Source organism: Orcinus orca, chromosome 7, assembly GCF_937001465.1.
Source record: "Orcinus orca chromosome 7, mOrcOrc1.1, whole genome shotgun sequence".
Classification (NCBI taxonomy): Eukaryota; Metazoa; Chordata; class Mammalia; order Artiodactyla; family Delphinidae; genus Orcinus; species Orcinus orca.
The window spans coordinates 58,032,091-58,057,660 of NC_064565.1; the positions used below are offsets into that span (position 1 = coordinate 58,032,091).

Consider the following 25,570-nt stretch of genomic DNA (forward strand, 5'->3'; position numbering starts at 1 on the left):
TTAAATGGAGATAACAAATTCCCTTATTAAGCCTGTAGAGTCAGGGTTTTCTGTAATTCTCACTTGAAAGCATTCTAATTACACAACTGGGCAGGGGATGCGGGGGTGGGGAGGGTGTATCCTGGCAGTCAGAGGGCTAGACTGCTAAATCCACATCTACCATAACAGAACATATGTAATATACTATCTGAAGTTGTTAAATCAAGATAGGGCAGTATAAATCCCACATTTAGAAACAGAGGGTCAAATATAGATACTTGGGAAAATGGCTAAAAAATAGATAGTAGGTGGTTCTAGGGAGTAAGACTAAGAGTTGTAGAGGGATGAGGTAGAACCATTTGATTGTTCTTAATTTTGTGGGTGATTACTTTGATGAAAATAAAAAGTAATCACAATAAATAAATATGCAAACAAAAACATAGAATGTGGTTTTCCAAGGTAACTGTTAAGGAAGGTGGAGCTCCCCCATGTGGCCATCAAAAAAGCTATTGACATCCCCCCAAAAGAAAACAACTAGTCTTCAAGAAGCTACTAACAGGCTTACTTCATTTTATCCTGCTTCATAGATTTTGTTTTTTACAAATTGAAAGTTTGTTGCAACCCTGCCTCCAGCAAGTCTATCGGTGCCATTTTTCCAACAGCGTTTGCTCACTTCACGTCTTTGTGTCACATTTTGATAATTCTCACAATATTTCAAATTTTTTCATTATTATTATATTTGTTACAGTGATCTGTTATCACTGATCTTTGATGTTATTATTAAAATGGTTTGGGGTTCCTCAATCCATGCCCATGTAAGACAGCAAACTTAATCAGTGAGTGTTGTTTGTGTGCTGACTGCTCCACCGACTGGACATTCTCCATCTCTCTCCCTCTCTCTCCTCAGGCCTCTCTATTCCCTGAGATACAACAATATTGAAATTAGGCCAGTTAAGAACCCTACAATGGCTTCTAAGTATTCAAGTGAAAGGAATAGTCTTTCACTTTAAATCAAAAGCTAGAAATGATTCAGCTTAAGAGAAGAAGGCACATCAAAAGCCAAGATAGGCCAGTGACTTCCCTGGTGGTCCAATGGCTAAGACTCTGCGCTTCCACTGCAGGGGGCGCAGGTTCCATCCCTGGTCGGGGAGTTAAGAACTAGGCCTCTTGCGCCAAACAGTTAGCTAGGTTGTGTATGCAAAGGAAAAGTTCTTGAAGGAATTTTAAAGTGCTACTCCAGTGAACACAAGAACGATAAGAAAGTGAAACAGCCTTATTGCTGATACAGAGTAAGTTTTAGTGGTTTCGATAGACGATCAAACCAGCCACAACATTCCTTTAAGCCAGTCTAATCCAGAGCAAGGCTCTAACTCTCTTCAATTCTATGAAGGCTGAAAGAGGTGAAGAAGCTGCAGAAGAAAAGTTTGAAACTAGCAGAGCTTGTTCATGAGGTTTAAAGAAAGAAGCCATCACCTTAACATAAAAGTGCAAGGTGAAGCAGCAAGTGCTGTTGTAGAAGCTGCAGCAAGTTATCTTCTGGATACTTAGTGAAGATACTGAGATACTTAATGAAGGTGGCTACAATTAACCAGGAATTTTCAGTGTGGATGAAACAGCCTCATATTGGAAGAAGATGCCATCTAGGACTTCCATAGCCAGAGAGGAGAAGTCAATGCCTAACTTCAAAGCTTCAAGGACAGGCTCCCTCGTTAGGGGCTAATGCAGCTGGTGACTTTAAGTTGAAACCAATGCTCATTTACTATTCTGAAAATTCTAGGGCCCTTAAGAACTATGCGAAATCTACTCTGCCTGTGCTCTATAAATGGAGCAACAAACAGCCTGGATGACAACACATCTGTTTACATATGGTTTACAGAATACTTTAAGCCCACTGTCGGGTCTTACTGCTCAGAAAAAAACATTCCTTTCAAAATGTTACTGCTTATTGAAAATGCACCTGGTCACCCAAGAACTCTGATGGAGATGTATGAGATTAATGTTGTTTTCATGCCTGCTAACACAACATCCATTCTAGAGCCCATGAATCAGGGAGTAATTTTGACTTTCAAGTCTTACTATTTAAGAAATATATTTCATAAGGCTATAAGCTGCCATAGAGAGCAATTTCTCTGATGGATCTGGGCAAAGTAAATTGAAAACCTTCTAGAAAGGATTCACCATTCTAGATGCCATTAAGAATATTCATGATTTATGGGAAGAGGTCAAAATATCAACATACACAGGAGTTTGGAAGAAGTTGATTCCATCTTTCATGGATGACTTTGAGGTGTCCAAGACTTCAGTGAAGGAAGTAACTACAGATGTGGTGGGAAAAGTAAAAGACATAAAATTAGAAGTGGAGCCTTAATATGTGACTGAATTGCTGCAATCTCATGATAAAACTTTAAAGGATGGAGAACTGGGCTTCCCTGGTGGCGCAGTGGTTAGGAATCTGCCTGCCAATGCAGGGGACATGGGTTTGAGCCCTGGTCCAGGAAGCTCCCGCATGCCGCAGGGCAACTAAGCCCGTGCACCACAACTACCGAGCCCGCGCTCTAGAGTCCACGAGCCACAACTACAGAGCCCAAGCGCCTAGAGACCATGCTCTGCAACAAGAGAAGCCACCACAATGAGAAGCCTGCTCACCGCAACGAAGAGCAGCCCCCGCTGGCCGCAGCTAGAGAAAGCCCACATGCAGCAATGAAGACCCAACGCAGCCAAAAATAAATAAATAAAATAAATTTTTTTTAAAAAAGGATGGAGAATTGCTTCTTATGGATGGGCAAAGATAGTGGTTTCTAGAGATGGAAATTACTCCTGGTGAAGATGCTGTGAGAACTGTTGAAATGACAACAAAGGATCTAGAACATGACATAAACTTAGCTGATAAACAGCCGCAGAGTTTGAGAGGATTGACTCCCAATTTTTAAAGTTCTGCTGTGGGTAAAACGCTATCAAACAGCATTGCGTGCTACAGAGAAATCATTCGCAAAAGGAAGAGTCAGTTAATGGGGCAAATGTCGTGGCTGTTTTATTTTAAGAAATTGCCACAGCAGCCCCCAAACTTCAGGGACCACCAGCCTGATCAGTCTCAGTCTGCACCATCAACATCGAGGTAAGACCCTCCACCAGCAAAAAGATTATGACTTGCTGGAAGCTCAAATGATGGTTAGTATTGTTAACAATAATTTTTTTCATTGTTGGCCTCACCATGTGGTATGTGGGATCTTAGTTCCCTGACCAAGGATCAAACCCGTGCCCCCTGCATCCCGTGCCCCTTGCACTGGGAGTACAGAGTCTTAACCACTGGACCGCCAGAGAACTCCCTAACAATAAAATATTTTTTAATTAAGGTATATACATGGTTTTTATAGGCATAATGCTATTGCACATTTCTACATAAACTTTTTTTTTTTTTTTGTGGTAAGCGGGCCTCTCACTGTTGTGCCCTCTCCCGTTGCGGAGCGCAGGCTCCGGACGCACAGGCTCAGCGGCCATGGCTCACAGGCCCAGCCGCTCCGTGGCATGTGGGATCTTCCCGGACCGGGGCACAAACCTGCGTCCCCTGCCTCGACAGGCGGACTCTCAACCACTGTGCCACCAGGGAAGCCCTAAACATAACTTTTATATGCACTGGGAAACCAAAAACTTCATGAGACTCGTTTTATTGTAATATATGCATTACTGTGGTGGTCTGCAACCAAACCTACAATATCTCTGAGTTATGCCTGGGTAATCATCACAACCACACAGATTTTACAGTGCTAGGATACCAACAGCTCAAATTAGAGAGCAAACTGAATCTTAACTGCATAATGCCGTCCCCATTTTTTTTTTGGCTACACCACATGGCATGCAGGATAGGGGATCTTAGTTCCCTGACCAGGGATTGAACCTGTGCCCTCAGCAGTGGAAGCACAGAGTCCTAACCATTGGACCACCAGGGAATTCCCAATAAAGCCATCCTCAGATAGTTTCAGACAGTATTAGAACAAGGCAATATTCAGATGACATGACACTATACATAGAAAATCCTAAAGATGACACCAGAAAACTCCTAGACCTAAACAATGAATTTAGTAAAGTTGCAGGATACGAAATTAATACACAGTAATCTCTTGCATTCCTATACACTAACAACGAAAGATCAGAAAGAGAAATTAAGGAAACAATCCCATTTACCACTGCAACAAAAGTAAACAAAAGTAAAATACCTAGGAATAAACAAAAGTAAACAAAAGTAAAATATCTAGGAATAAACCTACCTAAGGAGGCAAAAGACCTGTACACAGAAAACTATAAGGTACTGATGAAAGAAATCAAAGATGACACAAACACATGGAGAGATATACCATACTCTTGGATTAGAAGAATCAACATTGTGAAAATGACTATACTACCCAAAGCAATCTACAGGTTCAATGCAATCCCTATCAAATTACCAATGGCATTTTTCACAGAACTAGAACAAGAAATTTCACAATTTGTATGGAAACACAAAAGTCCCCGAATAGCCAAAGCAATCTTGAGAAAAAAAAATGGAGCTGGAGGAATCAGGCGCCCTGACTTCAGACTATACTACAAAGCTACAGTAATCAAGACAGTATGGTACTGGCACAAAAACAGAAAAATAGGTCAGTGGAACAGGATAGAAAGCCCAGAGATAAACCCACACACATATGGTCACCTAATCTATGACAAAGGAGGCAAGAATACACAAGGGAGAGCCTCTTCAATAAATGGTGCTGGGAAAACTGGACAGCTCCATGTAAAAGAATGAAATTAGAACACTCCCTAACACCATACACAAAAATAAACTCAAAGTGAATTAAAGACCTAAATGTAAGGTCAAACACTATAAAACTCTTAGAGGAAAACATAGGCAGAACACTCTTGGACATAAATCACAGCAAGATCTTTTTTGACACATCTCCTAGAGTAATGAAAATAAAAATGAAAATAAACAAATGGGACCTAATGAAACTTAAAAGCTCTTGCACAGCAAAGGAAAACATAAACAAGACAAAAAGACAACCCTCAGAATGGGAGAAAATATTTGCAAATGAAGCAACTGCCAAAGGATTAATCTCCAAAATATACAAACAGCTCATGAAGCTCAATATCAAAAAAACAAACAATCCAATAAAAATATGGGTGGGGGCTTCCCTGGTGGTGCAGTGGTTGAGAGTCCACCTGCCGATGCAGGGGACACGGGTTCGTGCCCCAGTCTGGGAAGATCCCACATGCCGCGGAGCGACTGGGCCCGTGAGCCATGGCCGCTGAGCCTGCGCGTCCGGAGCCTGTGCTCGGCAACAGGAGAGGCCACAACAGTGAGAGGCCCGCGTATTGAAAAAAAAAAAAAAAAAAATATGGGTGGAAGACCTAAATAGATATTTCTCCAAAGAAGACATACAGATGGCCAACAAACACATGAAAAGATGCTCAACATCACTCGTTATTAGACAAATGCAAATCAAAACTACAATGAAGTTATCACCTCACACTGGTCAGACTGGCCACCATCAAAAAATCTACAAACAGTAAATCCTGGAGAGGGTGTGGAGAAAAGGGAACCCTCTTGCACTGTTGGTGGGAATGTAAATTGATACAGCCACTGTGGAGAACAGTATGGAGGTTCCTTAAAAAACTAAAAATAGAATTACCATATGACCCAGCAATCCCATTACTGGGCATATATCCTGAGAAAACCATAATTCAAAAAGACACTTGCACCCCAATGTTCATTGCAGCACTATTTACAATAGCCAGGACATGGAAGCAACCTAAATGTCCATCAACAGAGGAATGAATAAAGAAGATGTGGCACATATATACAATGGAATATTACTGAGCCATAAAAAAGAACGAAATTGGGTCATTTGCAGAGGCATGGATAGACCTAGAGACTGTCATACAGAGTGAAGTAAGTCAGAAAGAGAAAAACAATATCGTATATTAATGCATATATGTGGAATCTAGAAAAATGGTATAGATATTCTTATTTGTAAAGCAGAAATGGAGACACAGATGTAGAGAACAAACATATGGATACCAAGTGGGAGAAGGGATGGGATGAATTGGGAGATTGGGATTGACATATATACACTATTGATGCTATGTATAAAATAGATAACTAATGAGAACATACTGTATAGCACAGGGAACTCTACTCAATGCTCTGTGGTGACCTAAATGGGAAGGAAATCTAAAAAAGAGGGGATATATGTATACATATAGCTGATTCACTTTGCTGTAGAGCAGAAACTAACACAACATTGTAAAGCAACTATACTCCGATAAAAATTAATTTAAGATAAATAAATAAAATTTCAAAAAGAACAAGGCAATATTATGATAACAAGGTGACACAATGAGGTCTAGGTTGAGGTCACATGACTTCCCAGTAGTCTTTCCCTAAGTTATTTGCTGACTGCTAATTTCACTCTTTTTTTTTTTTTTAATGTCTTCCAGCTCTCATTTCCCCATAATTCAAATATGAAATATTACTATCAAGGTCTCAATATTATAAAGGGCTGTAATTGAAAAAAGATCTTTTCAGCAAACTTTCATGATTTAAAAACTGTTAGACAGCATTAAGTTTAGGTGAAGGAATCTGGTTTTGGATAGTCAAAGAAAATAGAAATGTAAGATATTGGAGGGGGTGCAAAACATGTCATTCTGTCAAATATTCCAAATAATCTCAATTCAGTTATCTCTTGCTTTTTGACAAATTAACAAATAGGCTATTAAAACTAACATATATTTCAGGGAGTTCCCTGGTGGTCCAGTGGTTAAGACTCTGCACTTAACCACTGGAGATGGGTTTGATCCCTGGTGAGGCAACTAAGATCCCATGTGGCGCAGCCAAAAAAAAAAAGAAGTTAACGTGTATTTCAAAATAAAACTTAGTCATTGATTTCAGCCACCAGACTTTTCACCAGAATAATGAAAATAACTGATTCAGATTTATTTTCCCATCCTGTTCTCTGATCACCTGTTGGTCAGGTGGGCCTGACTCTGGTATAGAAAGAAAGTATAGTCACTGCCTAAGTGACTGGGAGGGTCAGGAGAGGGAGACCAAGGCATTGTGATGTTACTGTTAGCAACCTGTTAACTCCAGTCCTCTTTCAGGTCTCAATTTACTTCTCCCAGAAGTCCTCCTTGTCCTCCTAGACTAGGACAGCCCCCCTGTTACACACTCTCATAACACCTTACCCTTATCACAACAGTAACCAAATAATTATTTCTGTAATTAATTGTTTCATGTCTGTCACCTCCACTAGACAATACGTTCTATGAATCACAGGTTGTGTGCATTTGGTTCAGTTTTACAGTACCTAGCACAATGCATGGCATATTATTCATGGTCAAGAAATATTTAATGAATAACTGAAAAAAGGGAAGCAAATGATTTTCAAAAGATGCTCAGCCTCACTCATAGATAAAGAAATAAAAATGAAAACATCAATGAAATACTATTTTCTACTTATCAAATGAAAAGTTCAAAAAATGTGATAATACACACAAAAAATTTGTGTTGTTGGCAAGAGTGCAGTGTGACAGGTGGCCCCTGTGGGGAGTGCTGTAGGTTGGCAATTTCTTCGAAAGAAACTTAGCGCAATATTTCAAAACATAAATGCATATACTCTTTGACCCAGCAATTTCACATCTAAACTTTTATTCTACTGTCACACTTTCATTTATATTCAAAGACCCATGTACGAGGACATTCATGATTTTGCTTGAATAGAAAAAGAATCCTAAAATCATACAGGAGAATTAAATAAATTATGGTAGTACCATATAATAAAATGCTACATAGCAATGAAATGATGAGATTTTTATATATGATACATATAAAGCATTTAATCATTTTTATAAAAATATAAATAATATATATTTAATCAATATGTGTATTGATTAAAAATAATATCCAAGGGCTTCCCTGGTGGCGCAGTGGTTGAGAGTCCGCCTGCTGATGCAGGGGACATGGGTTCGTGCCCCGGTCTGGGAAGATCCCACATGCCGCGGAGCGGCTGGGCCCGTGAGTCATGGCTGCTGAGCCTGCACGTCCAGAGCCTGTGCTCTGCAACGGGAGAGGCCACAACAGTGAGAGGCCCGTGTACCGAAAGAAAAAAAAAAAAAAAAAGAAAAAGAAAAAAATAATATCCAAGATGCATAAGTGGAAAAAATAAAATGTAAAACAATGTTTATATTACATTCCCCTTTATTGTTGTGGTGGTTTCAAAAATATATATGTGCATACAGGATATATCTAGGAACATACATAAGAAATGGTAATAGAAGTTGCTTCTGGTGGGGGAAAGACTGGGAAATTAGAATCTGCCACAGAAGAAAAACTATTTTTAATTCAGGATATTTTTCTTTATTATAGCTATAGTTATTAACTTTCTGTTCCTTTTTTATTGAACTATAGTTGATTTACAATATTGTGTTACTTTCAGGCATACAGCCAAGTGATTCAGAGATGGATATATAGATATAGATTCTTTTTCAGATTCTTTTCCATTATAGGTTATTACAAAACATAGAATATATATGCTTTGTAGCATAATCACTTCTGACCTCCTCACTCCTCTCTAAACTTCAGAAGGACAGTGGAGCTTTGGATGTCCTGAAATGCTGGTCAAATTCAGAATGCAGATCCATTCAGCACAGTGATTTTAAAACTTTCAAAGGGTTGATGTCATTTAAAAGTTGGAAGATTTTTTATAAAAAACTGGGTTTCCTGCTTCTCTTGAAAATTCAGTTCACACTGGACTGAATTCAATTCACACTGGACTTGTACTCCTACTTAGAAAATGCTAAGGCTGAGTAGTGGCCACCTCTTTAAGATGGGACCTGTGTCCTCCAGTTCACCCAAATTCCCATCTTTCATAGTCTTTAAACCTCATTCATACTCTGAAGGCATTTGAGATTGTGATCTCTGCTTCTAACATCTCTACAGAGTAAGGGATGGATGGATGGATGGATGGAAGGAGAAACGAACAAACTAACCCAGCATGTGGCAAAATTCACATCTTCCACATGACTCCTGCTTTCCAGGGAGCTCAACAGCTGAATTCTCATAACAAGCCACTCTTCTTCTCTGTTCTTTTCTTGTCCTGGGTCATGTTCAGAAAAATTCTGGTCTAAGTCTGAGTGGAGAAAAGACATACTTCTTTTTAATAAGGACTTTCCATTTTCCCTCCTAAAACCCAGAATGAGTATGAGGCAGAAGTCAAATTTAAAAAAAAAAAAAATCATTTCTGGGACTTCCCTGGTGGCGCAGTGCTTAAGAATCCTCCTGCCAATGCAGGAAAACGGGTTCGAGCCCTGGTCCGGGAAGATCCCACATGCCGCGGAGCAACTAAGCCCGTGAGCCACAACTACTGCAGCCCGCGTGCCTAGAGCCTATGCTCCGCAACAAGAGAAGCCACCGCAATGAGAAGCCCCGCGCACCGCAACGCAGAGTAGCCCCCGCTCGCCGCAACTAGAGAAAGCCCGCGCACAGCAACGAAGACCCAACCCAGCCAAAAATAAATAAATAAATTATATATATATATATATATATATATATATATATATATATATATATAAAATTCCTGTGCCTCTGTATGTGAAACCGGGAAAGTAAAAACTCAAGAGGGATCCAAGCAAGTCACAGCCTTTGCTTTGATGTGCTCCCGGTGACCCACGCTGAAGCAACACATGGCTATGGATTCCCATTGTTAGTGTAAATGTGACTTTTCTTACACAAGGGGAGTGGTTTTGATCGATTCAAAGGGCCCGGTGGGCAGCCAGGGATCAGCATAAAGGGTGAAAAGGTGAGCAATAAATATGTCAGTGCCTTGACACAATTAGGTTTATAAAAAAAGCACTGAAGCAAAATGGAACATAGCGGGTTTACAAAAACAGCTGACATGTTCTATGTTTTAGAGAAGGATTTATGGCTAATTAACTGTCCAGAACAATTCTAACTCCTGTACATAGCAAAACATAAGCTGAGACAAAGAATGATTGATTTTAGTGCGAAAGTCCTGTATTGTGAAATGAGAGAGAAAGGGAGGACAGTGTAAGGCAATTATTTGGAAGTATTGAGTTTGCACAGCTTAGATGTGGAATCAGGATTTTGCAGGAGACTGGGTTTTGTTGCTGCTGCTCTTGTTCTTATAGCTGTTGTTGTGTTGTTTTAAAATATCTTGCGGTTATATCTGTCATGGAAAAGAGACTGATTTACCAGAACTTTTTGAAGTTACTGCTACTGGAATCCAACAGGAGAAGGTATTCATCAGCTCCCATGTATACAGATTATCATGCTGTCATTACAAGAGAGGAAAGAAGAGCTTTTGGCTTTAACAGTAACTACTTTTCCATGTTTAGAGTTTCATCTGGATTTCAGGGGCACTGAGAAAGTGCCCATAATAGGAACAGGAGCGATCATATTTTGAAAATGTAAGTTTCTATTCAAATCATTCTGTGTCCTGAAATAAATCCTTTCTGCCATCGGTTCCATATGCATCCACTTTTCCTAGCCTTGAAACACAGCTGAACCAAGAGTGTGTATACCACTAATGAACATCAGTCTAATACCAAACATCTACATTCGAAATAAGGTCTAAGCACAGACAACAGCACCAGGATTCATCTTCTGGTTCTCTCTTTCCTCCACTCTCTCTAAAGATCAATTGCTCTGACTTTGGTTACCCACCTCCTCCCTCCAGAAAGCTTCTAAGAGAGGTAAGTGAGACTATAACCACAGGAAAAGGAGGAGCTAAAGTCTAACACTAGAAGACATGGACAACAGAAGATAGAGGGTGGTCTACCAAGAGGGAAAATAGGTTGGATGAAGTTTAAGTTGGTAGAGGAATTAAGATAAAGATAAACAAACAGCTTGCTTTTTGAAAGGGAAAAACTAGGCTCTAGATTATTTCCATTAGCTGATGTCAAGCTCCAGAAAACACAAACTGGCTTTTTCTTTTATTTATCTGTTTGTTTGTTTGTTTGTTTTTGGCTGCGTTGGGTCTTCGTTGATGCCCTCGGGCTTTCTCTAGTTGCGGTGGGGGGGCTACTCTTCGTTGCTGTGCGGGGGCTTCTCATTGCGGTGGCCTCTCTCGTTGCAGAGCACGGGCTGTAGGCACACAGGCTTCCAGTAGTTGTGGTGCACAGGCTTAGTTGCTCCGCGGCATATGGGATCTTCCCAGACCAGGGCTCAAACCCATGTCCCTTGCGTCGGCAGGTGGATTCTTTTTTTTTTTTTAACAGGGAAAAGAAAGTAGAGTTTATTGGCGGGAGTAGGGAGGGGGCAGCGCCAAGGCTCTCACGAGTGCAGGGCCCGCCATTTGTCCAGGGGGCCACGATTAGGGATGTACTTGACCCCACAGCCATCTGGAATGAGCCATTTTTCTGCCACCATGTTTTCAAACTCATCTGCATTAAACTTAGTAAATCCCCACTTCTTGGAGATGTGGATCTTCTGGCGGCCAGGGAACTTGAACTTGGCCCTGCGGAGGGCCTCAATCACATGCTCCTTGTTCTGCAGCTTGGTGCAGATGGACATTATGACCTGGCCAATGTGGACCCTGGCCACTGTGCCCTGGGGCTTTCCAAAGGCACCACCCATACCTGTCTGGAGCCTAGATTGGGGACAGCATGCCAGTCATTAATGTCCACTGGAAAGGGCTGTCTCCAAGGTCCCTTAGAGCAACCCATACAGGCAACAGGCTGCATACACTACCAAGGAGGCTGCTGTTTGCAGCCATTGCACACCGGGCCCCCATGGGGAAAAGAGCACAGTCGGCTTAACTGGCTGCAAAGGGCAGGTGGATTCTTAACCACTGCGCACCAGGGTAGTCCCCAAACTGGCTTAAACATAGAGTTGATTAGCACTTAGAAAAGAAACTGGAGATAACTCAGAGCAAGTTTCACAAATTAACCTCTTTTTTTTTTTCCTGATAGGGCATCTATATTGGTAGATCAGAGATAGATAACTGATGTTAGTTAGGGATTTCAGAGAGTCATGTGTCAAAGTCTTTCATAATAGTTTGGTAGGCAAAATGGAGAAACCAAGGCAATGTGATAGTACAGATAAGACCAGCAACTCTATGATGGAAGGGATTGTCACTAACGTGTTCACTGCTATGTCTTCTCTATGCAACACAAAGCCTTACCCAGGCTCAAAAAATTTGCATTGATTTAGTAGTTAGGTGCATTCACTGATGTACCAAAACACATTGTTTTCTGGATCTCTGTCAACAGATTTTATTTTATTTGTCTCCGTATCTCCAGGGCATTAGAAAGTACCTGGCATAAAGAAGTAGGCATTTAATAAAATGTGATAGATGAATGAATAAGTCTATAGATCTTCTATAAATTCTTACAAGGTTCTTTTCTTAGTCTTAACCTAGTCAATGTTCTGAACAATGACTTGGTTGAAGATACATTAAAACAAGGGATTATCAATTATTACAATTGTATACATTAAAACAATTAACACATGAAATACAATGGACCAAAAGGACATAGATCAATACCTATATGACAAAATTTAATATCTCTAAATGTATATTTTTAAAATGCACAAATGAAGGATAGCAGAGTTCCCAGCGTGAAGTAATTTACTCTGTAAAAAGATATGACAGCTCTCATCAAAAAGACCACAAATAACAAATGTTGGCAAGGATATGGAGAAAAGAGAACCCTGTACATTGTTAGTGGGAATGTAAATTGGTACAGCCACTATGGAGAACAGTACAGAGGTTCCTCAAAAGACTGAAAATAGAACTACCATGTGATCCAGCAATTCCACTCCTGGGTATATATCTGAAGAAATGAAAACACTCTTAAGGGAAATCAGAAAATATTTTGAATTGAATTAAAATAAAAATACGACATACAAAAAATTGTGGTATACAGTGAAAGCAGTGTTTATAGGGTAATTACATCATTGCTTATTTATATTAGGAAAGGAGAAATGTAATCCACTATATTAATAGCCAAAAAAACGCATGATCATCAACTGATGCAGAAAAAAATATTTGATAAATTCAACATCCATCCCAGATAAAAACTCTCAGCAAACTAGGAATAGATGAGTTCTTTCTCAATCTATTGAGAAAAGGCACGCTCAAAAAAAAAAAAAAAACCCTACAGCTAACATCATACTAACTGATGAAAGACTGAATGTGTTCCCTCTAAGGTCAGAAACATTACAAGGATGTTCACTCTCACCACGCCAATTCAACATAATACTAGAACAACCCTTAACCAGTGAAATAAAGCAAGAAAAAAAATGCACACAGGTTTGAAGGAAAAAATAGAACTGTTTCATAGACAACGTGTAGAAAATCCCAAGGGAATCTATAAAAAACCTCCTAGATCTAAAAAGTGAATTTAGCAAGATCACAGGCTACAAGGCCAAAAGACAAACGTCAATCATATTTTCATTTAGCAGCAATAAACAATTAGATACTGAAATTTAAAACACAATACCACTTACAGCAGCCCCCAAGAATGAAATATCTAGGTATAAATCTTGTAAAATATTTCCAGGAACTGTATGCTGTAAACTTTATAACACTGGTTTTAAAATAGACCTATCTAAATGGAGAGACATACTATATTCAAGGATTGGAAGACTCAGTAAAGATGCCAATTGATCTACAGGTTTAATGCAATTCCAGTCATAATCTCAGCGGGATTTTTGATATATATAGGAAATCTATGGGAAAGCAAAGGAACTAGGATAGCCACAATAATTCTGAAAAAGAGAAATAAATTTAGAGAAATCGCACTACTCTATTTTAAGTTTTACTACAAAGCTACAATAATCAAGAGAGTATATTATTAGCACAGGAATAGACACAAATCAACAGAACAGAATAGAGTCCAGAAATAAAATCACACATATATTAATTTTGACAAAAATGGAAAGGCGTTTCAATGGAGAAAGGATAGTTTTTTCAATAAATGGTGTTTGAACAATTGGACATCCATATGCAAAAAAAAAGAACCTCAACCCATACCATGACTCATAAACAAAATTTATCAAAGTGGGTCATAGATCTAATTGTAAAACACAAAACTATACAATGGTTAGAAGAAAAAAAATAAAAAGAGATTCATGGCTTGGGTTTAGGTAGAGTTCTTGGACATGACATCAAAAACACAATCTATAAAAGAAAAAAATTGATAAACTGGACTTCATCCAAATTAAAATTTCTATTCTATTAAAGATATTCACTGTTAAGAGAATGAAAGACAACCTACAGACTGGGGGATATTATTGGCAAATCATATGTTTGTTAAAGACATATCTATTATATATATGTATATATATATTTCTCAAAACTCAATAATAAAACAACTTAAAGTTTGAGAAAAAACTTGAGCAGACATTTCACCAAAAAGGATATACAGAAGGCAAATTAGTATAGTCCAACATCTTTAGCCATTAGGGAAATGCAAATTAAAACCAGGATGAAATCAGTAAACACTTATTAGCATGGCTAAAATTTTTTAATACTGACAATACCAGGTACTGGCAAGTATGCAGAACAACTCTAACTCTCAAATATTGCTGGTGGAAATGCAAAATGGTACAGCTACTCTGGAAAGTCATTTGAAAGTTTTTTATAAAGTTAGGTGTATCTCAACAATTCCACTCCTCAGTATTTAGTAGAAATGAAAACTATGTTTGTACAAAAACTGGTACATGGTTGGTTACAGTAACTCTATAAAAATTGCCCCAAACTGGAAACAACCAAGTATCTTTAAACTGGCAAAGAGATAAACAAGCAATGGTACATCCATACAATGTAATACTCAGCAATAGAAAGGAATGAACTATTGATACATGCAACAAGTTGAATGAATCACAAAGGCACTATGATGAGTGAAAAAAGCGAGTCCAAAAGTTACATACTGAATGATGCCAACTGTATGACATTCTTGAAAAGACAAAACTGTAAGTGATAGGAAACAGACTAGTACTTTCCAGGGCTGAGAAGTCAGAGGAGGGTGTGATTACAAAGGTATAGTAGAAGGAAATTTGAAAGGGGTGGGGGGGCAAGAGATGGAATTGTTTTGTATCTTGATTGTGGTGGTGGTTACACAAATCTATACATGTGTTAAGATTCACAGAACTGTTCACTAAAAATGTTAATTTCACTGTATGTTAATTTTTTAACTATACAAATTTTAAAAATAAGATATGACAGTTTTTATTGATTACAGTTCAGTATATGCCAAAAGTATGATGATTACCAAAACAAACAAACAAAAAAACAAACAAAAACCAACCAAACAACAACAAAACCCAGCTTGGGCTGCATTAATGGGAGAATTAAATCCAAATCAAAGAAAGTTATAGACCCATTAGACCCTAAATTGATCAGACCACATCTATAGTATTCTGTTCTATTTGGACATTGATAAAATTAACTGTCTTGAGGAAGGAGACCATGATAGCTAGGGGATGGTGGAAAGAATTGAGATATTTAACTTGGAGTAAGGAAGGAATGACATGGTAACTCTCTCACTATAGGAAAATTGCCCATTAGTTTACTAAGTCTTATTCTTTACTACTCCTGACGCAAGAACTGGGTTCCCTAGAAAGTAGCTGCAAGAAGGCAGACCTCAAATCATTATACAGAAAAGCTTTATTATAATTCAAGATGGGAATAAATAAAATGACTTGCCTAGGTAAGCAGTGAGCTTCTCGTCATTGGAAATCATTGAAAATGTTTAAGCAGATGTTAAACAACCATCTATCAAGGTTATTGTCAAAGGGATTACTTCATTGAGTAGAAGATTGATCTCTTTAACCTCTAAGGTCTCTCCAAACCCACCTCCTTTATTCTAAATTATAAAGGATGTTGTAAATCACCCTCACCCCGTGTATACCTCCAACTCCCTACAACTCATTACATTGTACATTACATAGATTGCTCACAAAATCCCCGTGGACTCCTCCTAACACTAACTGTCCCAAAACAGCCTTCCAGGATGTTTTAATGATTTCCAACCAGCAACAGGGAAGATGTGCAGAACATGTTAAAATTTTTTAAAATAAAAAATTTCAAAAAATAAACTAAACTTGCGCATGGAACAAATAGGTAACTTCTAACAAGAATATATAGGGAATGTTTGGCCCTGCTCTATCTATGTTTGAAGAGTTATTGTATCATCCTAAAAATGGACTAATGTGAGGTTTGAGACCTATTTTGAGTTACCTTTGCTCTAGTCTAGAAAAGGAAACTGGGAAGTTTCATGTCTTAAAATTGACCAAAAAAAAAAAAAAAAGCCCCTATTCTTTCCTGTCCTTTTCAATTCTTTGAATCTCACTCCTCATGTTTTACTCTTTCATTTTTCTCAATCTGCATTACATAGGCCTAGACCTTTCAGAAGTCTCCTACAAATTAAGAGCAAGAGCACCTGGTTAAGGCCATAGTGGGCAGCACAGCGGGCTTAGCAGACATCAAGCCAACAGGACTGGGATAAGGGGAAGGCTACGGAGGTCAGTTTTGTCTGGCAGGACATGAGTCAGGGCAACCGATTGCTACTGGTACTACCTGAAGTTGGAAGAGCAAAATTTAAAGCAGCAGATCAGGCATGGGTTAGACAGGACTTCAATCAGAGGTCTGGTGGTACCCCAATGATTGCCAGAGAGCCAAGTTGTGTTGTCCAGGTCCAAGGCTGTAATGATGCCTTCCCACATCAGAGTCCATAGGCCTACCTGGCTCTGAAATATTTACATCAATGCAACTTTACTCTTTTCAGAGTGCTTATGAAGGTATAATAGTTAGTTCCCTTTGAGTCCATTATAGAATCAAAAAAACCTGCTTGGCAGACAAAAATGATTTATGGTATTAGAAGTCAGGTCACTTATGTGGCAGGTAATCACTGAAAGGGAGCATAGTCGGGGGTTCTGAGGTGCTGGTTACATTTCTTGATCTAGGTGCATCTAGATTTTTTTTTTCTTTTCGGTACGCGGGCCTCTCACTGTTGCGGTCTCTCCCGTTGCGGAGCACAGGCTCTGGACGCGCAGGGCTCACGGGCCCAGCCGCTCAGCAGCATGTGGGACCCTCCCAGACCGGGGCACGAACCCGTGTCCCCCGCATCGGCAGGCGGACTCTCAACCACTGTGCCACCAGGGAAGCCCGCATCTAGATTTTTTTAAATTCTAGTTGTATACTTATGATTTGCACGTTTCTGTATTTATGTTATCCCTAAAGATAAGGAAAATGCCCTCGGCAGGGGCTTCCTAAAGCCATTCTGGTGAGTGTGTAGCCAGCAATGCAAGCGCTAAGCCTCAGCCCGGAACTCTCAGCCCTCTTTCTTTCTTTCCCTGTGTGTGTGCAGGCTCACACACGCTCATTGTACATACACACACCCAAACACAAACTAGATCTGTTCAGAGACAGAAGAGGCAGCAAGCACACACCTGAGGAGTGCATTTGCCTTCTCTTCCCAACCCTGCCCCAGATGCATCTCCAGGGCTTGGCTAATGTCACCCTATAGACCAGGATTGAAAAGGGGCTCCTCCTTCTCTCGTGTTGAAAAGGGGCTCCTCCTTCTCTCGGTAGAAATCCAGACCCCCCAGGTGGAAAAAATAGGATAATTTTAAGCATCAGTTAACCAATGATACCATATAAGTATATTACTCATGCATGTTTAGCAAAAAAGGAAAAAATACATCAAATGTTAACAATTATTACTGCTGAGCTATGGGATAAATTGACTTTTTTTCTTTATCCTTTTCTCTAATTTTTATGTTTCCTATGGTGATTGTGTACTATTTTATAATCAAGGGAAAAAATGTGCTGTAAATAAAAATTTATGTTTGTGTAATAGATTATCATTTTCAAATTTATAAGCATAAGTTTTCTCAATGGATTCTCTGTATATTTAGAATACAAATCCTTTATCAGACATGTGTTTTGCAAATATTTTCTCTCAGTCTGTGGTTTGTCTTTTCATTCTCCTAACAGTCTCTTTTACAGAGCAGAAATTTTAAATTTTAACAAAGTCCAACTTATCACTTTTTTTTTCATGGATTGTACTTTTGATTGTATCTAAAAACTCACCACCATCTGTTGATTGTTACAATAATTCTCTGACATTATTATCTCCATTTTTCAGATGAAGAAACTGAGACTTGCTAATTTGACTAAGCTCAAACAGGAAGAAGTAATAGATTTGGGACTGACAGATTCCAATACTCTTTCCACTTTACAAAGTTGTGCTGCTATCTAACCTATTCTTCTTGCCTTTTTTCTCTCTGCCTTTCTTTCTTTTTTCTTTGAAGTTTTTTTTAAAGTTTCCCCACCACCCTTCTTTGGCCGATGCACGGCTTGTGCAGGATCTTAGTTCCTCCACCAGAGATCAAACCCGTGTCCACTGCAGTGGAAGCGCAGAGTCCTAACCATTGGACCTCCAGGGAATTCCCTTAAGTTTGTTTTTAAACCTAGGGTGAGCATGGTTTGCCAGGAGAAATGGCAACTTTCAAAGAAAAAGAGATTCATGAAGCTAGTCTATAGTATATCATCATGGCATTGTTAGAGCATGCTCTAATATAGCAATGTCAAGTGTTATGGGAGCAAGGAACCCGTAGGAGCATATTACTAAAGGTAAGAGTCCATTTCCCTAGAAACACACATGCACACATTTTCCATACAGTTTAAGGGGTTCTGGATGCCACAGCGTCTCTAGACAGAGATATATGTAGAATTAGTTTAGCACCTGATCATCTGGGTGAAATATAAAATACTAGAAAGAAATAATATCCATGAAAGCACTAGCATAGTTCTTGTGCATCAGAGGCACTCAATACATTCTCATTTAATTTGAAGTCTGGTTAATTTGGTTCATAGTACAAGTAGACAAGTAGGGAATCCACACCTACTCTGTTTAATACAGTCTATTATAAGAATTTACCACAGGGTGTCACTATCATTCTAAAGAATAGCTTAAACAGAATCCACTCCCCCCCCAGCCACTCACACCCACACCTCCCCTTAATCATATGATATCACTTATATGTGGAATCTAAAAAAAAATGATACAAATGAACTTATTTACAAAACAGAAACAGACTCAGACTCTAAAAACAAACATATGATTACCAAAGGGGAAGGAGGGAGGGATAAATTAGGAGCTTGGGATTAACAGATACACACAACTATATATAAAATAGATAAAAAACAAGGTCCTACTGTATAGCACAGGGAACTATATTCAGTATCTTATAATAACCTATAATGGAAAAGAATCTGAAAAAGAATGTGTATATATGTGTGTGTATATGTATATGCATATGTATAACTGAATCACTTTGCTGTACACCTGAAACTAACAAACATTGTAAATCAACTATACTACAATTCAAAAAAAAATTTTTTTTAAAGACTAGGTAATGCCTACATAGTGAGGAGGGAGAGGGCACTACTTTTGTATCCTGAGCTCTTTTTTTTTTTAATAAATATATTAATATAATTCATTGTGTTTGAGTCTTCTAAATATACTGCATCAACACATTTCAGAGCACATTGCAGTTTTCCCAGGTGTAAAAAAAAAAAAAAAAAACTGAAAACACTGCTTGTGTTCAGAGACTTTACTCCAACACAGAGGATCCATGGGGAGTCTCAGTCACTCATTTATTCATTCATCACAGACTTATTGAACACCTGCTATGTTATAGGCACCATGCAAATCACAGTATGCCAAGAGGTTTGGGCATGTCTGGTCACTCTCACCATAGCTCTGGATAATTAGGCCTTGCTTAGGGTAGCAATAGAGTAGGGATTTGGTTTAGGATCCCTGTGGAGAACTTGGTCACCCCAAATAGCCTCTCACAGTTACTCAACCTGAAAACTGTCATCATAATCCTACATCCTGTAGTGCTGCTATCCGTCTATCACTGCTAAGGTGAGCAGCAGTCATCTGTAAAATATCCATCTGGCTGGTGCCTTCCGCCTTCTCGGCACTGAGGCAGAAGAGGCAAAGCCAATAACATTCACATGAATGGTTTTATTTTATAATAGCATTTTTGAGATACTTACATACCATGAAATTCACCCATTTAAAGTGTACAAGTCAGTGTTTTTCTTGCATGTTCAGAGAGTTGTGCAATCATTACCACTATCTAATTCCAGAACATTATTGTTAGCCCTGAAAGAAACCCCACACCCACTAGTAGTCACTCCGCATTCTCACCCTTTCCCCGGGCCCTGGCAACCACTAATCTACTTTCTGTCTCTATGGGTTCCCTTATTCTGGAAATTTCATATAAATGGAGCCATAACACATGAACTCTTTCAAAATGGCAAAGGAAAGCAATTCTTTATCTCTACTCCAACTACCATGACTTGATTGGGTGGATTTCTGCTTTCAGAAAAGTGCTTTCAGAGTAGTGACCAATATACAAATTTATACATCCTTATACTATACATCATGGGTTCCCTTGGGGGGAATTTCTAACTTAGCTGAACTGTACAGCCAAATTGAAGTGAAGTTGATTTTACTCAGGACAAAAGTGGCTGAAATTAATCATCTTCTGAAATCCTTATTTCTTAAGTATGGTCTGTGAGAATGTAGAATCTGTTTGGGTACAATACTTGTATCTATTATCTTATATTCTGAGGTAGGGGACAAGAAAACTTAACTGCAAAATTGCTAGTCTCTCCTAATTAATCCTTAAGTAAACATCCAAGTCCTCCATCCAGGCCCATAGGGTAGAATGAGCTGACAATAACCTGCCTGGAGATGGAGAATAACATCAACAGAGAGAAGATCATGCCCCAGGCATTGTACTAACTGTTTCCCTCCCACCAATCCTGCAAGATAAGTACTATTAAAATGAGAAAATAAGACTCAGTGAGCTTCAATAATATACCCAAGGGCAGTTGCATCCCTCGTATGTGGAAGTGTCGAGTAATGGATAAAATCACAGAATCAGAACCACACTTTCTGGGTTCAAATCCTGAATTCTATAACACACCACCTGTATGACCTTGGGCAAGTTCCTTTACCTCTCTGTGCTTCAGGTCGCCTCTGTAAGGAGAGAGGCTGTAAGGTTCAACTAAGTTAATACCTAAAGCACTTAGTACAGTGCCTGGCATATGAAAAGCCCTATGTAAGTATTAACTATTACTATTATTAGAATCCAGATTTGCCTGGATTTAAAGTCCTTGACCTTGATGAAAACCATGCCTCTCCACGCCTACCCCATATTCTTGCAAGTTAAAAAGGTGGCTGAAGAGGCCTGTGGCCTGAGCTGACCTGGCAGTGCTGCAGGATGTGGGCTCTCAGTCAGTCCCGACCTGGTACAGTGAGCACATTGGAGATGCCACCCTGCTCACACTCCAGACGTCTGTAACTTGAATTTTAAGTTTTCTTAGTAAAATGTATTATCTCTTTATCTGTATAATTGCCTGCTTGTCTCCATGGAATCATTCTGGAGAATTAACAGGGGTAAATAAATAAATCCCTGCTGTTTGTAACATTAGTACTGCTGTTTAGGGTTGATCATTTAAGTAGAAGCTCATTAACAATACAATACCTACAATTTGGAACACCTGCCACTGTGCAGGTGGCACAGAAACCTCTGTTTCATTTTTCTCCAAATACCTAGGTATTCTATAAATATCTAGGGTATCTCTCTTTATTGAAGGAATTCTCAACCTTGGTTATACATTGGAATCACATGAGGAGCTTAAAAACCATTGATGCCTGGGCTGTGCCCCCAGAGATTCTGACTCCATTTGTCCAGGGTGCAGTCTGGGCATCAGGAATCTCAAAGGCTCCCGACTTATGGATAGCCAAGTTTGAGAGCCAATGCTCAGTTGGTAGGCACATGACCTCTGGTCCTGCCTCAGTTTCAGCTGTTGGGGAGAATGGTTACCCATATTTTCAGGTTTCCTTAGAGGTCCCTCCATGACCAAGTGAATTTTCATTTTCTACATGCCCCATGATCCAAGTATTATGTCAGATCATCCCAACCCAAGCCTTCAGGGCAGGTCTCCTAAGTGGGCATGAAATAGTGAGTGTTAATTTTCTTATAAACTCAACGGAGATGAACCTGATAGTTACCCAAGTCTAGAGATGATCTGAAGGAAGAGGTTGAAGATAAACTTAGAAAAGAGTCTTAGTTCTGGTAATGAGTGTGGATTGTTTAAAAATTATATTCATATGTTCAATTCTGTTGCTCTTCTTGTTTATATTATATACTAGAATCTATACTTCAGTATAGATTCCTAGATAAATATGTAGCATAATTAAAATTTGTAATTTAACTGTAGTGTATTTCCTTTTTTTTTTTTTTTTTTTTTTTGGCTGTATAGGAAGATGAAGATCACAATGAAACCACAGAGCAAAAGAGCAAAAACAGAACATCTCATAAGAAGATTGGGCCAATGAGAATGAATTGAGCGTTGAATCATTTCCATTCCACATTTATAAAGCATCTACTAGGAAGCTGGCACTGTGCTAGGTACTCAGAATTCAAAAACATCCCTTGTGAGGCTGACCATCTAGTGAGGGAACAGATAATTTCACTATATTGTGGACAGTGCTCCAATAGAAGAGAAAAACACAGAAGGAGCCTTGAACTCAAAGGGGAGAATGGGGGTGGGGGCAGAGAAGCCTTCTGGTGAAGGTAATGCCTTACTAAATTTTAAAAGACAAGTGTTGGCCAAGTGAAGTGCAGTACTGGGGTTTAGGGCGTAGGGTCTCAATTATATTCCAGCTTCCCTCCAGGTTCTGAACCAATTGAGAAATTGACCTATGGGTCAACAGGGATCAAAATCTCAGCTTACTACTGTTATTTTTGCATTACTCTAAGAATGACCATGACTTTGCCAGAAGAGTAGGAAACAGTGATAGAAGGAATCCTGTGATTTTTCAGCTCCTTCTCACAATGTGGTTTCTAGTCACATTTCCTAGAATCTATGGTTATGTAAACATGGCAGTTACTTAAGTATGTTCAAAATTTTCCTTATCATTCACTGAGCAAAGCAACTTTATCACAGCCCTTAAAATACCCACGAGAACATATTTTTATTTCTCACAAATTATAACTGAAGAAAAAGAAATCTTCTTTGTTTTTATTTGAACTCATCCCAGAGTCAGCCCTAAACTATATAGTCTATTTTGCACACACTAACTTTTGGACACTCATTTTTTAAAAATATTTATTTATTTAGTTGCTTCGGGTCTTAGTTGCGGCATGTGGGCTCCTTAGTTGCGGCTCATCCGCTCCTTAGTTGTGGCATGCGAACTCTTAGTTGTTGCATGCATGTGGTATCTAGTTCCTGGATCAGGGATCGAACCTGGGCCCCCTGCATTGGGAGTGTGGAGTCTTACCCACTGGACCACTAGGGAAGTCCCTGGACACGCATTACTTATTATCAATCCTGGTCCTAAAAGCCAAATGGGAAAAATCAAGCCCAGCTTCTTGTACAGCCCAGAGGCCACACAATCATGTGACAAAATTTTAAGAACTACTATAAGGCCACCTCAACTGGAGTAGGTAAGATTAGGTGGGATGTTTAGCAATTATTTTTTGCCGCTCTTTTTCATCCTTCCTATACCTTTTTTTTTTTCTGCTCTATTTCCATCTTCCCTAAGTTAAATGTTTTTGTCTTCCTTTGATTCTAAAATTATAATAAAGATATATAAAATATAGTACCTCGATATTTGGAAACACTTCCTTTAATTTTTTTTAAATATAGCACTTAATTTTTGTAAAGATTCACTTTGATTCACTTAATTTACAAAATTTCTGCTAATTTAATTTCTTTTTTTTTTGCCTGCCTTGGGTCTTCATTGCTGTGTGCGGGCTTTTCTCTAGCTGCAGCGAGCGGGGACTATTCTTCCTTGCAGTGCATGGGCTTCTCATTGCGGTGGCTTCTCTTTGTTGTGCAGCACCGGCTCTAGGCGTGCAGGCTTCAGTAGTTGTGGCACAAGGGCTCAGTAGTTGTGGTTCGCGGGCTCTAGAGTGCAGGCTCAGTAGTTGTGGCGCACGGGCTTAGTTGCTCTGTGGCATGTGGGATCTTCCCAGACCAGGGCTCAAACCCATGTCCCTGCATTGGAAGGTGGATTCTTAACCACTGCGCCACCAGGGAAGTCCCTGCTAATTTAATTTCCAATTTTCATATTAACATTGCTCTATGACATGATGAAATAACAACTGCTGTGATCACTACATTTAAAGCTTCCTATTGTGAATTCAATAGTCTGGAATACATTCCCATACGTGGATTCACTTACAAATATAGTTTGGAAAAGACAACCAACAAGGACCTACTGTATAGCGCAAGGAACTATACTCAATATCTTGTAATAACCTATAATGGAAAAGAATCTCAGAAAGTATATATATATATATATATATATATATATATATAGTGAGTGTTAATTTTTATATATATATATATATATATATATATATATATATAAAACTGAATCACTTTGTGGTACACCTACAACTAACACAACACTGTCAATCAACTATACGTCAATAAAAAAAAATTTTTAAGTATATATATACATAGTTTTGAAATGCAATGAAAATGTTTCACTTGAAAACATGAGATACTGATAAGGTCTTTTCTTACCTAAGATAAACGTGTACATTTTGCAGCTCAAAAAAAAAATTAGAGTCACTTGGTCACCTGAAAATTAAACATGGCCTGAGGTGAATTTGCCTTTTTAAAAAATGCCTTTAAAATAGACATTATAATTAATCTAATTAAAGAAAGCTATGGTAACTTTTGTCAAAACTTGTAGATACTTTTTTAATGAATTTTTCACTTTTATCCAAGCTAATAAAAAACACATAGCTCACTGGTTACTTGAGTCCAGTCCTTGAGAGAGGAAGTTTTTATAAAGTAGTCCCAGGTTATTCTGGGAACCTGGTTAAGTTATTTCTGGCTTTTGATTAGGAATGGACAATGTTGAAGGGTCCAAAAGTCACTGATATTGTCAATAATAGGTGTTTGCTGTGGGTTGGTGAGGAACACAGAGCTCCAGTCCCTCCCCTGATTCCATCTTCACTCAGCTTAGATTGTGGCCTCATACGCAGCTCATCATCCACCCGACTCTCAGTCCATTAGAAGGCAGACATTAAAAATCAGTGACTCAGTGAGAAAGGAATGAGTGAGGAGCTGAAAACATAAATAGAATCCTATTATGCCTGCTCCTCTTTCAAATGTGCCTTTGGAGTGAGTGAGAGAGAGTGAGTAAGTGAATGAGAATGAGTTAAAAAAAATGTGCATTTGAGCAAAAGAATAAATCTCTACAGTATTGGATTATAACCCAAAGAATAAACTAAATGTCCATGTGTCCATACTGACATAAAAAATGATTGAATAAATAAATAAATAGAAGAGAAGGGAAAACATTTCTTACAGAATTCCAAATAATATATTTAGTTACTTCCTCCTCCAGGATATGGAGCTCAATTCTCCTTCCCGTAAGTGGGGGCTGGACTTAGTAACTCACTTCCAAAGAATAGAGCATGTAAAGAGAAAAATAGTAACTTTGCTGTGGAGAAACCTGTCTAGTTAAGACACCGCCTTAACTAGAGATCAAT

General features: G+C 38.8%; 1 protein-coding gene and 1 non-coding gene across 2 annotated transcripts; both read right to left on the reverse strand.

Annotated features, from left to right (window-relative positions):
- Positions 1-11,276: 11,276 nt before the first annotated feature.
- Positions 11,277-11,617, reverse strand: LOC117200481 (60S ribosomal protein L10-like). Its single transcript, XM_033423471.2, has one exon. It carries the CDS (start codon positions 11,600-11,602, stop codon positions 11,300-11,302), a length of 303 nt encoding a protein of 100 aa, XP_033279362.1. The 5' UTR covers positions 11,603-11,617; the 3' UTR covers positions 11,277-11,299.
- A 42-nt stretch (positions 11,618-11,659) lies between these two features.
- Positions 11,660-11,794, reverse strand: LOC117200525 (small nucleolar RNA SNORA70). Its single transcript, XR_004482119.1, has one exon. It is a non-coding gene; the product is annotated as a small nucleolar RNA SNORA70 (small nucleolar RNA).
- Between the last annotated feature and the right edge of the window lie 13,776 nt (positions 11,795-25,570).